The sequence below is a fragment of the Haemaphysalis longicornis genome, unplaced genomic scaffold (genome assembly GCF_048455015.1).
Source record: "Haemaphysalis longicornis isolate Haplotype H1 unplaced genomic scaffold, Haemaphysalis longicornis Haplotype H1 scaffold_7, whole genome shotgun sequence".
NCBI classification, from domain to species: domain Eukaryota; kingdom Metazoa; phylum Arthropoda; class Arachnida; order Ixodida; family Ixodidae; genus Haemaphysalis; species Haemaphysalis longicornis.
In genome coordinates this window covers 70,158,561-70,175,349 of record NW_027526422.1, presented here as the reverse complement: position 1 = coordinate 70,175,349, position 16,789 = coordinate 70,158,561, and the positions used below count along the sequence as shown (strand labels likewise).

The 16,789-nt window shown below is 47.5% G+C and overlaps 1 protein-coding gene across 6 annotated transcripts in view; it reads right to left on the bottom strand.

Moving 5' to 3' along the window:
• LOC144145876 (uncharacterized) overlaps positions 1 to 16,789 on the bottom strand; it is a 46,039-nt gene that overhangs the window by 19,534 nt on the left and 9,716 nt on the right. For 4 of the 6 annotated variants that reach the window (XR_013317613.1, XR_013317612.1, XM_077677698.1 and 1 more), the window contains 2 exons: positions 4,731 to 4,904; positions 169 to 318 (listed from right to left, as the gene is read on the bottom strand). Coding sequence is in view for 2 of the 6 variants with exons in the window: in XM_077677696.1 (XP_077533822.1) it covers positions 169 to 313; positions 4,731 to 4,904 (319 nt within the window). In the remaining 4 variants the exon portion in view is untranslated. The remainder of the gene's footprint in view (positions 1 to 168; positions 319 to 4,730; positions 4,905 to 16,789) is intronic. The other 2 variants (XM_077677696.1, XM_077677697.1) reach the window with 1 other exon arrangement.

Genomic DNA, 16,789 nt, shown 5'->3' with positions numbered 1-16,789 from the left:
TCCAGGGAAGCTGCTTTATCTACATCCCGTGTCCACCCACAACTCTTGCCGTAGTCAGCCATGTGGTGTCTACCCGAATGGTCCTTTGCAGAGAGGCAATGTTCGTATGAAAGAGGTCTTGTGATAATGCCAGAACATTTTTCAAAGAAGACTTATTGAAACGCTCACAGTTTGTAGCAGGTGGTCCACGGTGCTGCTGACACCCTCTCCCAAGCCTTGCTCCACAACACAGCTGCCGACTTCCCAACCAATGGCAAGCATCTGTGGGTAACTGGAGGCCGGCTCGTGGTCCACATTAGGTCTTCTTTCCAAGCTGTCCTGCGCATGCAATGGTTACACCGGCGACTTAATTTTCAAATAATTTTGTGCGCTATATGTATCACCCCAAAACTAAAAAAATCCCCCTCCTTCCACGTGCCACTGCTCCTTCCAAACTAACACAAAGGAGAATAGCCACGACATACTCTGAAACTTCCCTAGTTGAATTTCGTGACCATCAAGTCACACACCTATATGCTGCATGAACGTAGTTACGAATGTATCTGAAGCCATTTTGAAAAATATCAAAGGCTCAAAACTCAAAGGGGGATGTCAGGGAATGCACATCTTGCCCTATTTCCACAAAATCTCCCACTGCACTGTGAGGCATATTGCAAGCATCAACGCGTCAGCTCCCTGCAACAAGGCTAGATTGTGCCCACTGACGAAAAAGGAAGGGCAAGAAGTTTGTTCAACCAAGTTTTCACATCTTCTACATTGTTTCTACATTTATACGCTTAAAGGGGCCATGCAGACAAAACACAAGTTTGGTTCATTCAAAATACTGCCTCATTAGAATCATACTGACACCACTTGTTCGGTAAACTTCACTCAAATAAGCTACATAATTACGAAAAAAGGCAATGGCCATGTAACCCACTTGCTCATTTCCTGCAACAAAACCTATGATGTCATTATCCCAGCTCTGTGATTGGTTGAGGCTGGCAAACGCGAAAGCAAATTAAGCAGGGTTATAAGCTTGCCGAACGAGCTATTTGCGCCTGCATTTAGGGAACATTTTTTTATAGCAGTAAGAGTGGTGGTGTAAACAGCGGAAGTTGCAAAAGTACACGTAAACATAGAAAATACCGACGTGTATTGCTGCTACCACTGCACACACCGTGCTTGTTTTAGCTACACAGCAGTGCAGTGGCTTAGGGTTGCCTCAGACAACACTGGCCCAAAGGCGTAAGCGATGGTGCCTTACGTGACCATATTTGCCAAGCAAACACCACGTTTTAGAAAACGATTATTTTCCACGTTAACAAAAACAAGCCAGGTACAGATGCAGTCAGAAACAAAGCAAAGGTAGAAAATGGCCCGGCGCAGTATGGTAGAATCAGGGAGGGCTGACGGTCAACCAGCTCCGCAGTTGGCTGCCGAGCCTAATGGTACACTAGGTCTCGATTGATTTGATTGATTGATTGATTGTAGGGTTTAACGCCCTGACGCAACGCAGGCGATGAGGCGCGCTGTAGTGGAGGGCTCCGGATTAATTTTGACCATTTGGGGATCTTTAACATGCGCCCAAATCTCGTACACACGAGCGTTTTTGCTTTTCGCGTCCATCAGAAAAGCGGCCGCCGCGGCCGGGAATCGAACCCGCGACCTCGTGCTACACTAGGTCTCACTTGAAGACCAGATCTTGTGACGCCATTGCAGACGTCACGAAAATACGATTTCGCGGAAGAATAGAAGTTGTTACTTGACTATTTCTTGGTAAATAAAGTGTTTCCTTCCAGACAAGCACAGAGGTACTGAAAAACACAAAATCTTTCGAATAAGACAAACTTGTATTTTGTCTGCATGGCCTCTTTAATTCTACGTTTAATATGCTACGTTTAATATCGGGACCAAGAAAAAGGCCCCAACAGAGTTGCATGCACACAGCTAGCCTTTTACTGTAAAACTGAAAGCAACCCTCCGAATCTAAAAATAATCAAAAATAAATCCTGTAATCAACACCTAGATAACAAAAACATGTGGCATATTGAATGTTTCCCCTAATAAAATTACCTAAAAGTATAACTTGACGTGATCAAAAATACCTCTGCCATTAGCAATGAAACAGCATAAGGTTTAAAAAATCTTACTAAAGAAAATTTCTTTTACTAGTGAGAATTTTGCAGGAAGGTTGTCTCCATTTCCACCCCTTACACCCTTATCGACATTGTGTGGGAAGCATAAAAATTGAGAAGCTCAATCAAAATAAGGTAAAAAAATACAAGCACACCAAAGGGGATTTTGTTTATTTCAGGGGTGGGACAGCTGAATCATATTTGGGAGCAGTTTTTGGAGCAACGAAATCTCGATTTTGGAGCAGAAAAACCTTGATTTGGAGCAGACATTTATTACGTCACCTTAGGAGCCTAAAAATCAAATTTTTGGCAACTCGGGGGGGGGGGGGGGGGTGCATTTTTTAATGGGTTTTGAACGTACATAACACTGAAACAGCCTTTCAATGAAGTTTTTCTACTAGAGTATCACAAGGCACGAACTGCACATTTTTGCAAGCCATTTATAAATTCTTAGGCTCTATGCATAGATAGCATGGAGTGCCGTAGAAAACATCGAATCGAAAAACTAAGCAATCGTAAGGCATTTTCATTATCATGTGAACGCTGATATTATTATTTTTGTAATCCCAGACTCGGCTTTACACACAATCGTAGAGGCATGGCAAAAGTTGCGAAAAGTGAGGTGACAATCTTCACACCCCACCAGCCCTCCCATTTCAATCCCCAAGGTGTGCATTCCCTACGATCGCAATTTGAATAACGTTGGTATGTTCAGCCACCTCCCTCTTGGCAGGGAGCACATGGCAGTCTGCCAGGGTTGGGGTGAAGTGCATGGAGGTTAGGTTAGCCGTAAGAAGGTGCCACTGGTTTGCTGTATCCTCCCGATCTTTGATCGGCCCCATCAGTGTCTCTGGTACTCTCATGTCTTTCACTATTCCCACCGCAACCCCACATGTTGCGGAAGAGGCGGCCATAGCCCTGGCTCTCGCACACCGGCCTCCCCCTGATCCAATACTATCCGATTCAAAAACGGCCATCAAAAATTTTGCTAGCGGCAGTATCTCCACGCTAGCCTGCAAAATTCTGCTCTGAAATGCAGCCCCCCAGCATCCTATGGAGCTCCTCTGGTTACCAGCCTGCACGGGACTAGACGGCGCGAAGTGGGCTCATAAGGCGGCACGAGCACTCGTCACCCGTGCGCCTGACAAGACCACTTCCCGCCAAGAAGTTTACTCCGCCAGGGACTCCCTCACCACTGACAGGGAGGTTACAGGTCACTACCGCCTCTCCCGCAACACGCTGCCCCCGGCTCACCCATCCCTAACCCCCTTGGAGGAACGGCTGTGGCGCCTCCTCCAAACGGAATCGCTCCCCAACCGAACCCTCCTTCATCACATTTACCCATCCGCCTACCCGTCTCCGGTCTGCCCACAGTGTGGCGCTAAATCCACAGTGCAGCACCACATGTGGGCCTGCCCCTCGGACCCTCACCCCACCATAACTTCCCCTGACCACTGGACGGAGGCCCTGGGCCGCTCGGACGAAGATTCCCAGCGCCCACTGGTCACCCCGCCGCTCACAAGCTCACAAGCTCGCTGTCAAAGGCAGCAATAACGGCGTTTTATAACACCACAATGAGTCCGAAATTTCACTTCAAGCATGTACCGCGCCTCATGCTCAAGGCCGAAACATGGCGAATTCGCGGGCACCACGTTGTTTTTGATGAACTCCCGTCTTGCGAGTCGCACTACTTACCGCAGCAAATCAAACGACTAAATGTAAACCCAGCCACCCCCATAACCAAAACCGCGGTAGAAATCGGCGAAGAGCACTCTGTCTCAACCACAAGCAACTACTTCGACCGGCGGCAATGTTTTCCAATGTTCACCACACCAAGATGGCGGCGCCCAGTACTGTCGCTCCGGAGAAACGGTGCTCTGAAAATTGCCGTTTTTTCATCAACCTGCACAACTAATTTTTCACCTCGGTACACAAAAGTATTTTTAAAAACCTTTGCACCTGTTTTCGATGGCAAAACTTGAAAAACACGCGGAATATAACATGTGCAACCCGACATAGCGACTTTCAAAAAACTATCTTGGGGACAATTTTATGCGGGTGCTTTATTGTATAAGCAATCAATTAAACCTTTACAAACATGATCACCTTGGGGGTGCTGGAAAATTATGCCGTCAGTAAGCATTTTTCCCCACTGAAATTGGCGGGAGCGTTAAAATCCTTGGCTCTAAGACTGTTTTAGAGCAGTTTGGTACAATTTTTGCAATTTTCAAGCTTTTGGAGCAGCCTGGCGCAGGAAAGCAGATTTGTATCAACAGTGCGCAATATGCGCAGCTGTCTCACTCCTGTTATTTACAATTGCAATCTGGCTCTAGAATGACATGAAATGTAACAGTAACAAGCATCAGAAGAAAAGGTTTCTTTTTCAAAGTGAACAAGTTAAGAACTTTTTCACATAGAAAAAGAAGTTACACATTTAAAGTAAGTATTTTGAGACATGCATGTATGTCGCCAAGTTTTCACCTCAACAGCTCAAATATAACAAAATTTCCACCTAAGACACAGCCATGTTTCCCACACATTGCTGAGATAACAAAAGCAGGGTGGGGGGAAATATCCCTCGTTCTGATGACCAAAAGGTTCAGCCCAAAGTACGTGTATGTTTTCTTCTCGTACTACGCCGCGTCTGCACACCGATGTTCTTTGATTTGACTTTTACGTTTGCCTGTGAAGCCTGGAACCTCATTGGCACGATGGACTGTGTCAGCGTATTGCTCTTCCCAGGCAACAGTGATGGCCAAGTTACACTGGTTGCACACGCCCGAGAGCCTGGGACAAGAAATAGAACAATATGCCGTCAAGTCCAAACTCAGAGGGACCGTGAGAACTTCAGCAGATTATTTAAGGTTCAGCCCAGTAAAGAGACACCAAGCATGATTTGTGTGGCTTGTACAACAATTACAAAGTGTTCAAGGACTTTCAAGGCTCTGTGGGGGAGGATTATCAAGGACCACATTGTTGGCTAGAAATCTAAATAAGACAAATGCTCAGGGGTTAGATGGACGCTTGAAATTATGAAAAATCAGTAAAACTGGGAGAGTTGCAGGACCCAACCATTCAGCAACAGGACTGGTCTTCAGATAAGTCACTTTGTCGAAATAATACCTCCAGTGACATTTGTTCCTTTAACAGTTTCCCATAATTGTTAGTTATAGTTACATGAATCAGCACTTTCACGTGTGACAAAATGCAATCTTTTATTTGCTGAAGCACATCAACCCACCAACTAACACTCATTCAGTCCTTACAAATTTAAGGCTCCATATTGATTTCATGCTTACCACTAATAGAAAAGAATTCATAAACTCAAGGATTTCTAAGGGTTCATAAAAAGTCCAGGACTTTCAGTGGCCTTGAATACAAGCCTTCCAAATTTATGGGTTTTCAAGGACCCGCATGAACCTTGTGAAAGGCTAGATACATTTTTGTTTTAACTAACAAACCCAGGGATCTCTAAGACATTTCGTAGCTTCATCAGCTTTTGCCAACAAAAAGAATGCTTGAGATAGTAATTATCGGCAAACTTTTTCTTTGACAGAATGAACCTTGTCATGTGGAGTGTTAGAAACACTAGACTAAAGAAAATCCTACCACAATTTGCTTGCTGCCAGGCACAGGAGGGGGGAGCAACAGCCGTAAAAGTCTCGCATCAGCTTTGATGCCGAGCCATGCAACAGCTGAAAGTGTGTCAGCTACCATGCAATAGCAGGGCTTGATTGCCAATCTTAGCGGCCAATTGAGGCGAAATCCAAGAACACCCGCTCACACCACAAGTAAAAAAAAAAAAAAAATCCAGCTCCTCGCTTGACTGCTAGAGCGAGATGTTATGGCTACGGCCGACGGGGCCCTCTATTACACTGATCTCGGATATCCTCATTTTCAGAGTTATTCTTTGGTAATATTTAGCCAAGTAACTAACCATTACGAGTAAAGCTACTCTGAGTGCAGTTCCAATGCAGAACCTATTCCTTCCAGCCTGCAATTGCGCAGGTCTAGCCTCATGCTGTTCTAGCGTCTTGCTTTTCTTCAAGTCTCCTTAGCTAATCCGAGATATCGTTGCGGCTCGCTGCTGCTCCCTGTTCTGGTGTGTCCGCCTAAGCCCATGACACAGCTTCCAGCCACACTTCGCACTGTTCTAGAGTCTTAACATTAAAGGGAAGGTGAAGCGGTTTTAGAATTAAAAGAAAAGTTGACTAGCAGCAAGTACACATTGAATAGTTCCTGTGTACGAAATATTTTCGCAATCCATGCAATAGAAGCAGCGCAATGAGCAAACAAAAGTGGCCCGATGCCCCGCCCCCATCTCACCGCGCGATGCCGGAAGACCGAAGAGCGCGGGCGAAAACCGGCTGAAAAATGTCATACCTGGACTTCCGGCCGGATCGCCGCCTCGGCCATGCTCTTTTCGCCGTGTTTCCTTGTGAATGATACTTGTTGTTGTTGTGGTTGATAGCACTCATTTGTACAATTTTCATGTTCAAAACGTATGCATGAACGCCAAACGAGGCATAAGTTATCATGCCGCATTCCTAAGCAGAATAATGCCACGCCGGGGTGCTTGATAACATACAGAAGCGACAGCCGAGGTGGCTGTGCTTGATGACAGAGGATATACTACACAACGTTAAATACTTTGTAAACCGCTCCAATACGTTTTTTTTTTTTTTTTGATGCGACGGACGTGAATGTTCACGTGAGATTCTAGATTTAGGAAGGATGGGGAATACTGCTGTACTTTGGCCGGGGATGTTTCGTTCCATTCCAGAAACCAAGTCACATTTGTTCAGGAAATACTTGTTTCGTTAAACGCGTCGGTTTTCTTTCCCTATGGGCTCAGGACAGTGTTCAAAAAAACAATTTTTTGGCGAAACTAAAACAAGGGGCCAATCCTGATAGAAGTTCTCTCCAGGCTAAGAGGTAAACAGTATTCCTACAAAGTAAAAGAACCAAGACAACCAGATTACTTATTTTGCAAGTATACATGTCACGATAAGGTGATGTTTGTCTGGAATTAAAAAAAAAACACCACTCCGAACCACCACCGTGCCATAATTTGTGTTGACTGCGGGGACCCAATTTTTTGCCCAAGATTCTGTGTGGCTGCATATTATAACCTGGCAAGCACTTGTTGTCACTGAACCTCAAGTGTGCTCCAGTCGGTGATATATATAATGATGATACTAAAAAAATTAGGAGCGAAGAGTAAATACGGCCTCTGTCCGACTAGCGCGGTAAATGCTTAAATCTAGAAATGCTGAAACAGGCCAACGATTCATTATCACAAACGTTTGGTGATTGTTACCTAAAGTAACGTAACTACAACGTAACTGCCTTGTCCGACTGGTCTGTTAATTATAACGAGGTGGCCGTAATATTGTAGCAGAATGCGCAACGCACAAGCGAAAATCAAGCCCTACTACAGCCAATAATGCTGAGCAGGCACTAGTATGCTACAGTGTTTTCAGAATAAATGCATGTGAAGCAGTAAGACGCCACTCATCGAAGTGCAGCTAGCAATCGCGGAGGCGCCGTAGCGCCGCTGCCGAAATGGCGCGCGCGTGTGGGTCTGTGTACGGGGATGAGTAGCGGTGCTGGGGTGGGCGACAACGAACAAAGGAAATGCGGAAGCAGAGTCTGCTTGTTGGTTTATGCATGTACCGGCAAGATGTGTCTCGCATATACGTTTACAGCGCATGAACGCTATTTTTTCGCGCAGTGCACGTACGTGCTTTTTGCTGGTACATAGATTGTTTATAAAACGCCCATTAATCTTCGGCATAAATGGTTTTGTGTATAATAAGAAACAGTTAAGGCAGTACCTGATATTAACATAAGGTATAAAATCCCCCCATGCTGGTTGCCTAATTCAAAAATATTTTGATGGAACCCACTAGTCGACGTCACAGTCACTGCTTTGGGGTTCTCTGTCGTGTAAAGCAAATTTAAGCTCCAAGATAATTGAACCAACAGCACGGGAAATTATAAAACAAACTTCTAGTCATGTGCGAAAATTGAACTGCAGGCTAAATTGCCGCAAAGGCAACCGTGCGATGGTTCGCAATGCTTCCGTCAACCCGCGCGCCCGAAGGGTGTCCTCCTTTGACGTCATGACGGGCGCAACCAATCAGAGGCGTCAAAAGACGAAAAGCGCGCGTCTTTCGAACGGGGCCGCGCTTTTTGCAAGATCAATGCCACTTGGACTCGTACGATAAATTTCAATGTGATATTCAGAATCAGCGCGCAAGAAACTATATCACTGTTAATCTAACTCAAATTTTTTGGAAAGCGCTTCAGCTTCCCTTTAAGGCCGGTCCCTCCTGGCTTCTGCCTCGGCGCTACAGCGGGCCTTATCTTCCTCTTCTGAAGCACTTCTTAAACAACAATGTTATGTGTGTTTGCCGAGTGAACACCTTCAAGGGAGCACAAGCACTGAGCGACTGTTTCGCAGTCCAACAGTCCGCAGCCTCCTCAACCTCCGAAATGACAAACTCTTAACGATTCATTGTCCCTGATTAGGGAGAATTTGCACAGTTATAGACTATGCAGCAGTAGCCACGTATTTATGCGCAACAGCAGGGAAGCCACTACGCTGAGTTTAGTTGTCGCCACCGAGATGTGCGGACATGCTTTTGTGCGGTCATCTGCTTCAGACTGCGCATCCACCGACTACACAGCACAGTCACCTGTTCATCGAACTTAAGCGGTACAGCACAGTGCAAATGGCTTCTCTTTGCATCAAGTTTGCCTCATCACTTCATGATTCTTCTCCCAGATGCAGCGCGCCAGCCAAGTGTTTGAGCATAAAAGACCCAGCCCCAGTTGCCACCACTCTGCGCCCTTTGTTTTTCGTTTTGAAGTTGTTGAGAGAGAGAAAAAACAAAGAAAAGGAAGAGTGCACGTTCATCAAGCCAAGCATACCCACTTAGGGAGATGAGCCAACATGGCTCACAAAAAAACTCTACCGTTCGCCCTATGGTGGCAACACTTAATTGGAACGTGAAAGACACATCATAGCGTATGCCTCTCGTTAGTTTGTCCTCGTGTAGTCGTGCACATGCGCTCTGTACCATAGAAGAGCCGCGACTTGAATGTCGAAGCTGCTGTAGGTGATCTTTGACTCCACATGGCCCGGCCACGGATAGCTCGCACGGCCGAAAGGAAGAAGCCACTTTGCTTCCAGAGGCTCGGCGTGCAAAGCATCCACAAGAGACCATAAGGGGACACGCAGGTCAAAAAATCGCCATTTTTACGAAATATGTTGTTTTTTGTTTTCACTTGCATTATCATCTTTGACTATCCTTCTTTCATGAAAAAACGATAAAAGTGAAATAGGCACAAGAACTTGGTGAAAATTGCGTCTGAATGACTCGCGGTGAGCCTAGAAATCACGCAATCAAGCCGAATTTTGGCCATCTTTGAGAGTTTTTGCTGCACGGAAGCGTGGCTGGCGGCCATTTCAGCCACTTGAGAGAGGTAGTCAAAGCCTTCTTCTCTCAAACAAACCGCTCGCCAGCTTCATATCTCCGTGTAAAAAATTTTAAAAAATATTTCTGCCCAGTTGTTTTGAGAGCTCCAACTTGGTATTTAAATCACGTGACGCGAAATCAGGACCGCCATTGACTCTCGCCACTTGTCAGCCGCCATTGCCTCCGTCGTTCCATTCGCTACTTCACACTGTCTTTTCTATTTCCTTATCGTGTATTGTTAATTATGAACAGTGAGAAGCATGACTCTAATCGCCGCAAGTCCCGGACTTCACGCCCGTACAAGGGAAAATGCAAGCGGCGCAGCATTGCGATGATTACGGCATACGCCGGCACGGCGAGGCCTAACGGCTACGCGCCTTCCAAGCGTTGCGAGCGCGGCTCAACCAGGCGAGGCTGGTTTTATCAGCGACGCTATCAGCTCTGTACGCACATCAGAGAAGAAGTTGCAGCTTTCCAAGGCAGGAAGACAGCCGGCAACGAGAGCGGTTCAAGCGCAGTTATCTGCGAAGTCGACGGTCTGGGTGACCTTGTAAGCGGCGCCGTGTGCCGTGTGCGTGATGTGCGGGAAGTGCGAACTCGTCGTAGTTGAGGTCGCGAACAAGCGGAAGGGCCTTGCATCGGTACTGGAACTCAATTGCAAAAACGTGGAGTGCCCTGCAGGAGTGGCCACTGGTTTATTCTGTCAACTCGTCGCATCGCACTGCCGCCATTGGCCGCAACCTTCAACTCTGCACTGGAAGTCCCCGTGAAAGTTTCGCCTTCATTGTGAAAGTGGTACTCGCTGCACGCGAGGTTGGCATCGGGCACGATCGCCTGTCCAGGTTTTGTGCCATTCTTGGTCTACCGAAACCACCGCACCAAAAGACGTTCCACAACATTGCCAAGAAAGTTCATTTTGCGGCCACAAAAGTCGTCTCTGACAACCTTGCCGAAGCAAGGCAAGTAACTGCGTTCCAAACTGGTCAGACTGACGTCAGTGTGATGTTTGATGATACTTGGCAGAAGCAAAGACACAAGAGCCACAACAGTGTTGGTACTGCCATTTCTCTAGACACTGGTCTTTGCCTAGATTTTGAGGTGCTGTCTAACTACTGTCAAGGAGGTTGCAGCCACCACCAAAAGCTTGATGAGCAAGAGGAGGAAGTGTGGCAAGCCTTTCACGCCCCTGTGTGTGAAAAAAATGTCGACTGCTCATCCCATGCCATGGAAACGGAAGCAGCACTGCGCATTTGGCACAGGACGATATCGTACAACCTGCAGTTCACTGTAGTGGAATGGCCGCCGCTCTCGCAGTGTTGTGGTTCAACAAGGGCCACACTAGCTTTGAGCAAGTTCACTAAGAACTGGGAATCTTTCCTTCAGAAGAACTGGTCAGACTAAGCAGTGCAAGTGACCAATGCGGGATCAGGCAGATGTCTGCCAAGCTGACTGCTGAGTCCAAGTCCCATCGCTGCAGCCTGGTGAAACGGTCCCGTACCGAGCACTACAGCCGCAAGAACCGTGAGACTGCAACTTATGCAGCAGGAGCGTGCTAGTTTTAGTACCTCAATGTGGGCATTTCAGACTATATCCCCACCACGTTTCATGTTGTTTGAGCAAGAATTTCTGAATCTGCCAAAGAAATAAACTTTCAATTGCATTTTTCTGTTTGTTGTTTTTGTCCGTTTTCTGAGTTTGTGCACACTTATTTTCCCACTTAAAGTTGAGGTATCACGATGAAATTTTGCACATATGCTCATCATAACACGTAGAATGCCAAAATCTTTGTTAATTATGCCATTAACCAATGTGCCAATGTTAATTATGCCATTTGTCTCCTTCGATATTTCTGACAGTCATAAAACAAAAATATGCAGAACAAGAAAAGGCACACTACCAGTCATCTTTTTTTCATGGTGAGGGAAATGAATATACAGCTTTTTCAGGTAGATTTCGGCACTCTGCAGTTCATAAGGAACCACCTAGGCTATTTTAAAACTTTCAGTAAAAATTTTTACTATAGACAATAGTGTGCACAAAAAAAGCCATTTTTCTGCACGTCATGCCGCGTAAAATTCCAACCAGAGCAGATATTTGAAATCTGATTGCATATATATGACAAAAGGAGCTCAATCTTTACAAGCTGCGAAAATTTCAGCCTCCTAACTTCATTAATAAAAAAAAGGTGTTTCGAGCAGCATGTCCCCTTTTTCAGAGTGGTCTACCAAAAAGTCGACCGAAACAACGAGCTCACTCTTGCCTTGCTCAACATAAGGTCATTGAAACAATGTGCCGCCAGTGTCAACCACAACAACACTAAAACTCAACTTTGTGTCTTCAATGATCACCTACAACCAGCTTTGCCATTGAAATCTACGTACAAAAATAATGCCCATCCCGTCGTATTTTCGTAGAGCCCAAATCTAGCGCAGCAGTTGCATGGTCACCCTCCAAGGTCATAAGGCATGCGCAGCAACATCGCGGGCAATGCGCGTGATCTGGCAGCACGAGAGATTTATAGAACAGTTCACTCTTGGAATAAACTGGTGACGCGGAGCTCCCAAGTCTGCCTCTTGCTTATGGCGTACACCTGCGATCGTCCTTAATAAAACATGGCATCAAAAGCTGAGTGAGAGCATTGCAATAAACCCAGCCTGCAAGGACTGGACAACGCCCAGCAAGCCACGACGGACCGCTGCAGCACCGCACTGAGTTAGGCCTTGCTGGATTTCACCTTCATCAAAGGGAGCAACTTCAGAACCATGGAATACAAAGGCCACACCGACCAACTGAAACACCTTCACTTGCGTCCATTATTCAGCCCCCCGATCCCATTTGCTTTTCTTCACCCGACTGGCCCAAATGGCGAAGGCGGTTTGAATGCTTCTACACGACGTCAGGCCTAAGCACGAAGCTGGAAGAACATCAAGCAAGTGGATGCCCTGCTCTACATCACAAGGGACAAGGCTGAGGACATCTTCAGCACATTTGAGTTCGCCCCTGACGAAGCAAATAAATTTAGTGTCGTGATGGACTGCTTCAAAAAATATTTCATCCATCGCCACAACGTGATCTACGTGCGAGCACGCTTCAACACGCGGTGCAAGAACAAGGGTAGTCTGCTGAATACTTTGCGACAGCGTTTCACGCACTGTCCCAGCATTGCGAGTACGGCAGCCTTCAGGAGCAACTGGTTTGTGACCGATCAGTCATGAGCATTCGTGACAAGTAGTAGCCAGCCAGACTATGCTTCAAGAATGCACTAGCTCGATACAGTCAGTCAATCAGGCAGAGCTTCCCCCCCGACCTGGCAGCCATCAAGAAGGTGGCCTCTACACGTCGTGCACAGCGGCTATGGCTATGTGATGTATCCTGGCATCTAGTTACACCTTCCTCCCTAATGGTTCCATCTAGCAGTGAAGCTCCGTGTGCTTCATGAGCGGACCCATGGCCATCTTGAGGGAGAGGAACAAGGTGCGTTCGATTCCTACGCACAGTGCCATCTTTCGTGTCGACAATGAACGATCGGGACTCGGTGGTTGCAGTCTGTACCACTTCCCCTTTTTCTTAAGGTCAGCGATCTAGACATCTTCTCCGTCGAAAAGGTTGGGCAGGTGTCATGTGCCATGGCGTCGATCCTACGCTTTACGCTGGCAATCCTTGTCCTCTTGTTCAAACCTTTGGACAAATCGGACGTCAAGCAGCTCAGGAACCAGTAGCTTGGATGCCATGGGCAGCTTAGTACGCAAGCAGCGTCCCATCAGTAGCTGGGCCGGGCTGTAGGCAGTGTCGTCCTGTAAGCCAAAGTGTGGCGTTGATGTCTCTTGTCTTCGAAGTCGACGCCTTAATGATCTTCACACCTGATTACGCCATTCCATTAGTCTGAGGGTAGTGAGGCCTATAAGTGACGTGCTCAAACCCGTATTCACAAGTAAAGGTGGCGAATTCTGACGTAGAAACCCCGGAGAACTGAGGTCCATCGTCTGTGACAAATTCGAGTATCCCGTGGCGAGCGAAGATTGACTTGCACTGGTTTATCACTGTCGTTGCCGATAGCTGATAAAAACGTGCGATCTCCGGATATCTGGAGTAATAATCCGTGATGATCAGCCACCACTTGCTATGTTGGAAGTAAAGGTCCATTGCTATCCGCTGCTAGGGCCTTTCTGGAAATGGTGTTGGTTTGGGTGGCATTTTCCTGTTGAAGGTGGTTTCGGTGCATTTATGACAACGCTTGACCATGTCTTCAACTTTCCTGTGAAATTCCAGGCCACCAGGCTGTCTCTTTTGCTTTCGCCACCGTCTCCAAGATTCCAAAATGTCCCTCATGCAGTAGCCGCAAGATAGCTGGTCGGCCTCAGTGAGGAACTAATACTCTGATCCCATACCAACGAATATCATCTTCATAAAACAGCTCGCGACAGAACTGGAAGAACTGTTTGGCGTCTAGATACAGGTCTCTTCTAGGTGGCCACTGTTTGCTGCAAAACCTCCTTAGTTGTACGCACAAACTGTCTTCCTGTTGACTGTCCTCCAGCCATTGCAGGCATGGCACTTTTAAGGGCACGCTCGATGTCACGAAACGTACAAAGGTCTAAACTTCTTCGCTAGATCCCAGGGATCTCTACCCGTGAGCGGTGCACGTGACAGTGCGTCTGCAGCCAGAAATTCTTTCCCTGGCACGTAGGTTATGTCGTAGGAGTAGCACATCTGCAGACGCTGCAGCCTTGGTGTGAGACCATTCAATGCTTTGAAGGTGAATATTGGAATATTGGCTTGCGATCGCTTTCCAAATGAAACTGCTTCCCGGCAAGGTAATCTGAGAACTTCACGCGAGCCCAGACGAGTGCCAAAGCTTCTTCCTTGATCTATGCATAGCATCTTTCTGTGTCTGTCAACAGGCAAGAAGCATAGGCGATTACTGCATAGTTCCATTTAGCCTGTCGTTGACGGAGAGTGGCTCCGAGTCCAAATAAAGAAGCATCGGCTGTTACGACTGTTTCCTTGGCAGGGTCATAGACAGCAAGAACTGGGCTTGTCAGGAGAAGCTGCTTCCACCTGTCAAAAGCGTTTTGTTGATATCAATCCCAGAAAAACTATTGTTTCTTGGTCAGGAGCAGAGTGAGAGGCTGTAACACCTCCACAAGGTTGGAAACAAACCGAGCCAGGTATGTTGCCATACCTAGTACTCTTTGCAACTCTGCCCTGTTCGTTGGGGCTTTCATCTTTGTGATCACCTTGATTTTGGCTTCATCCGGTCGGATGTCTTCCTGGCCGATTTTCCCCCAGAGTAGATGAACTCTTGGACGTTGAACCCGCAGTTGGCCTCAATGAGCGTGACTCCCGCTTGGGCGAGGAAACGGTACAAAGAGTATCGTTGTGCTCCTCTGTGGCAGCTCCCCAAACGTGAATGTCATCCATGTGACAAAAGACTCATAATATTCCAAGACGGTGTTCATCTGTCTGAAATATTTCAGGGGCTGAGGCAATGCCAAATGGGATACGACTGAAGTGAAACCTTCCAAATGGTGTGACCTTTTTTAGCTTCTTGCTTGATTCAGCGAGCTTAATCTGCCAGAAACCTGAATGGGCATCCAGTTTTGGAAACATTCTTGCTCTAGAGAGACGTCCTAAAGTGTGCTAAACAGAAGAAATCGGGTGCCATTCCCTGAGCTCAAACCGGTGGAGCTCTGTGAAGTCCCCCCCCCCCCTTCCACACACACGCACGCACGCACGCACGCACGCACGCACGCACGCACGCACGCACGCACGCACGCGCGCGCGCGCGCGCGCGCGGCTCCTGGGGGCTTCACCACTGGCACAACTGGAGCGCACCAATGTGTTGGCTCGTCCACTTGAAAAATGACTCCTGTTTGTTCCGTCCATTTTGGTTTCTTCTTGGTCTTCTCATAAGCAGGAATTGGAATGTGTCTGGGTGAGCACAGTGCAAACTGTGTCGCTTGTGGGGAGCAGGGTTCTTGCGGTGACCTAGCTCGCACTAGAGACAGCCGCAAGGCTAGCTCCAGAACTCTACCACGGACTGCCAACTAGTGTAGCGGCAGCGAACAGCAAGGAATATACAAGACACAACGGAATTGCCAAACCCACGTTTATTGGGTCCTCCAATAACGCAGTGTGGCTCTTCGCTTGTCCTGGCCCAGCCAACTGGGTAAGATCAGGAGAAAGGAGCGATAGGGACAGACAAAAGAAGTCGAAGCTGGAGCACCGGTACTCACGTCGGTGGTATACGTCTCAAACCAAAAGCTGCCTTCCCTCATCCCGCGTGCCCGGACCAGATTCCTGGGGCCCCCCGACAAACCGGTCATGTGAGGGGGGGTCCGCCATGCCACCGCCGCGACACGCCTGTGCCCCAGCAAGAGACCCAAGGCCACTGAAGAGAGAGAGGGAACCTTCCCCTCTCGCCTCGGCGGCAGGCTGTGAGGAATGGGGAATGCACCGGGACTCCGGGTTCCCCACATCTTGAAGGCGAATGATGTAATCCTTCGCAGAGTGCCTACCTAGGCCAGTGAAAAGTGACGGGAACTCCTTTTTAGGATTGACCGTGTTGCTGATAGAGTTAAAACAGGTGATCAGCCAGAGCGTTTCAATTGCTGGCTCCCCGACTAGAGGGTAGCGCACTTCATCGAGAACATAGACATCTTCGGCGCTCTGTTCATCTCGGAACGCTAGTTGCAGTCCCGCTACTTCCCGTACAGGCGACTGTCCATATGTCTCGTAAAGCTTCTGTTGAGACTTGGCCAAAGCGGGCGGACGATGTTGAAGTCGTTCCAAGGCTTCTGGAGTAAGAGCAGTTTCATCTGCGCCCGTGTTGACTTTAAATTTCAAAGGTTGTCCTTGTGCCATGATGGTAGTTTCCCAGCTGTGGATGCCAGGTGAAGTCACAGTGTCAAGAAACGCACAGTCAGCTTCCTTGTCAGTGCCTTGAACAATGTCCACCCTTTTGGAGAGGCATATGGACGAAAAGTGTCCCTTTTCGTGACACGAGTTGCATTTCGCATCCTTTGCGGGGCAGGTAGATCGCAAGTGCGAACCTCTAGAACACAAACAGCAAGTCCTAGGAACATGAGACGTGTTAGTCGGGGGGTCTCCCTGGATTCGAATTAGCAGATGGTTTTCGTGTGTCTTGCCGTTGTGCACAACACACGTTTCCTGTCGACGTACATCGTC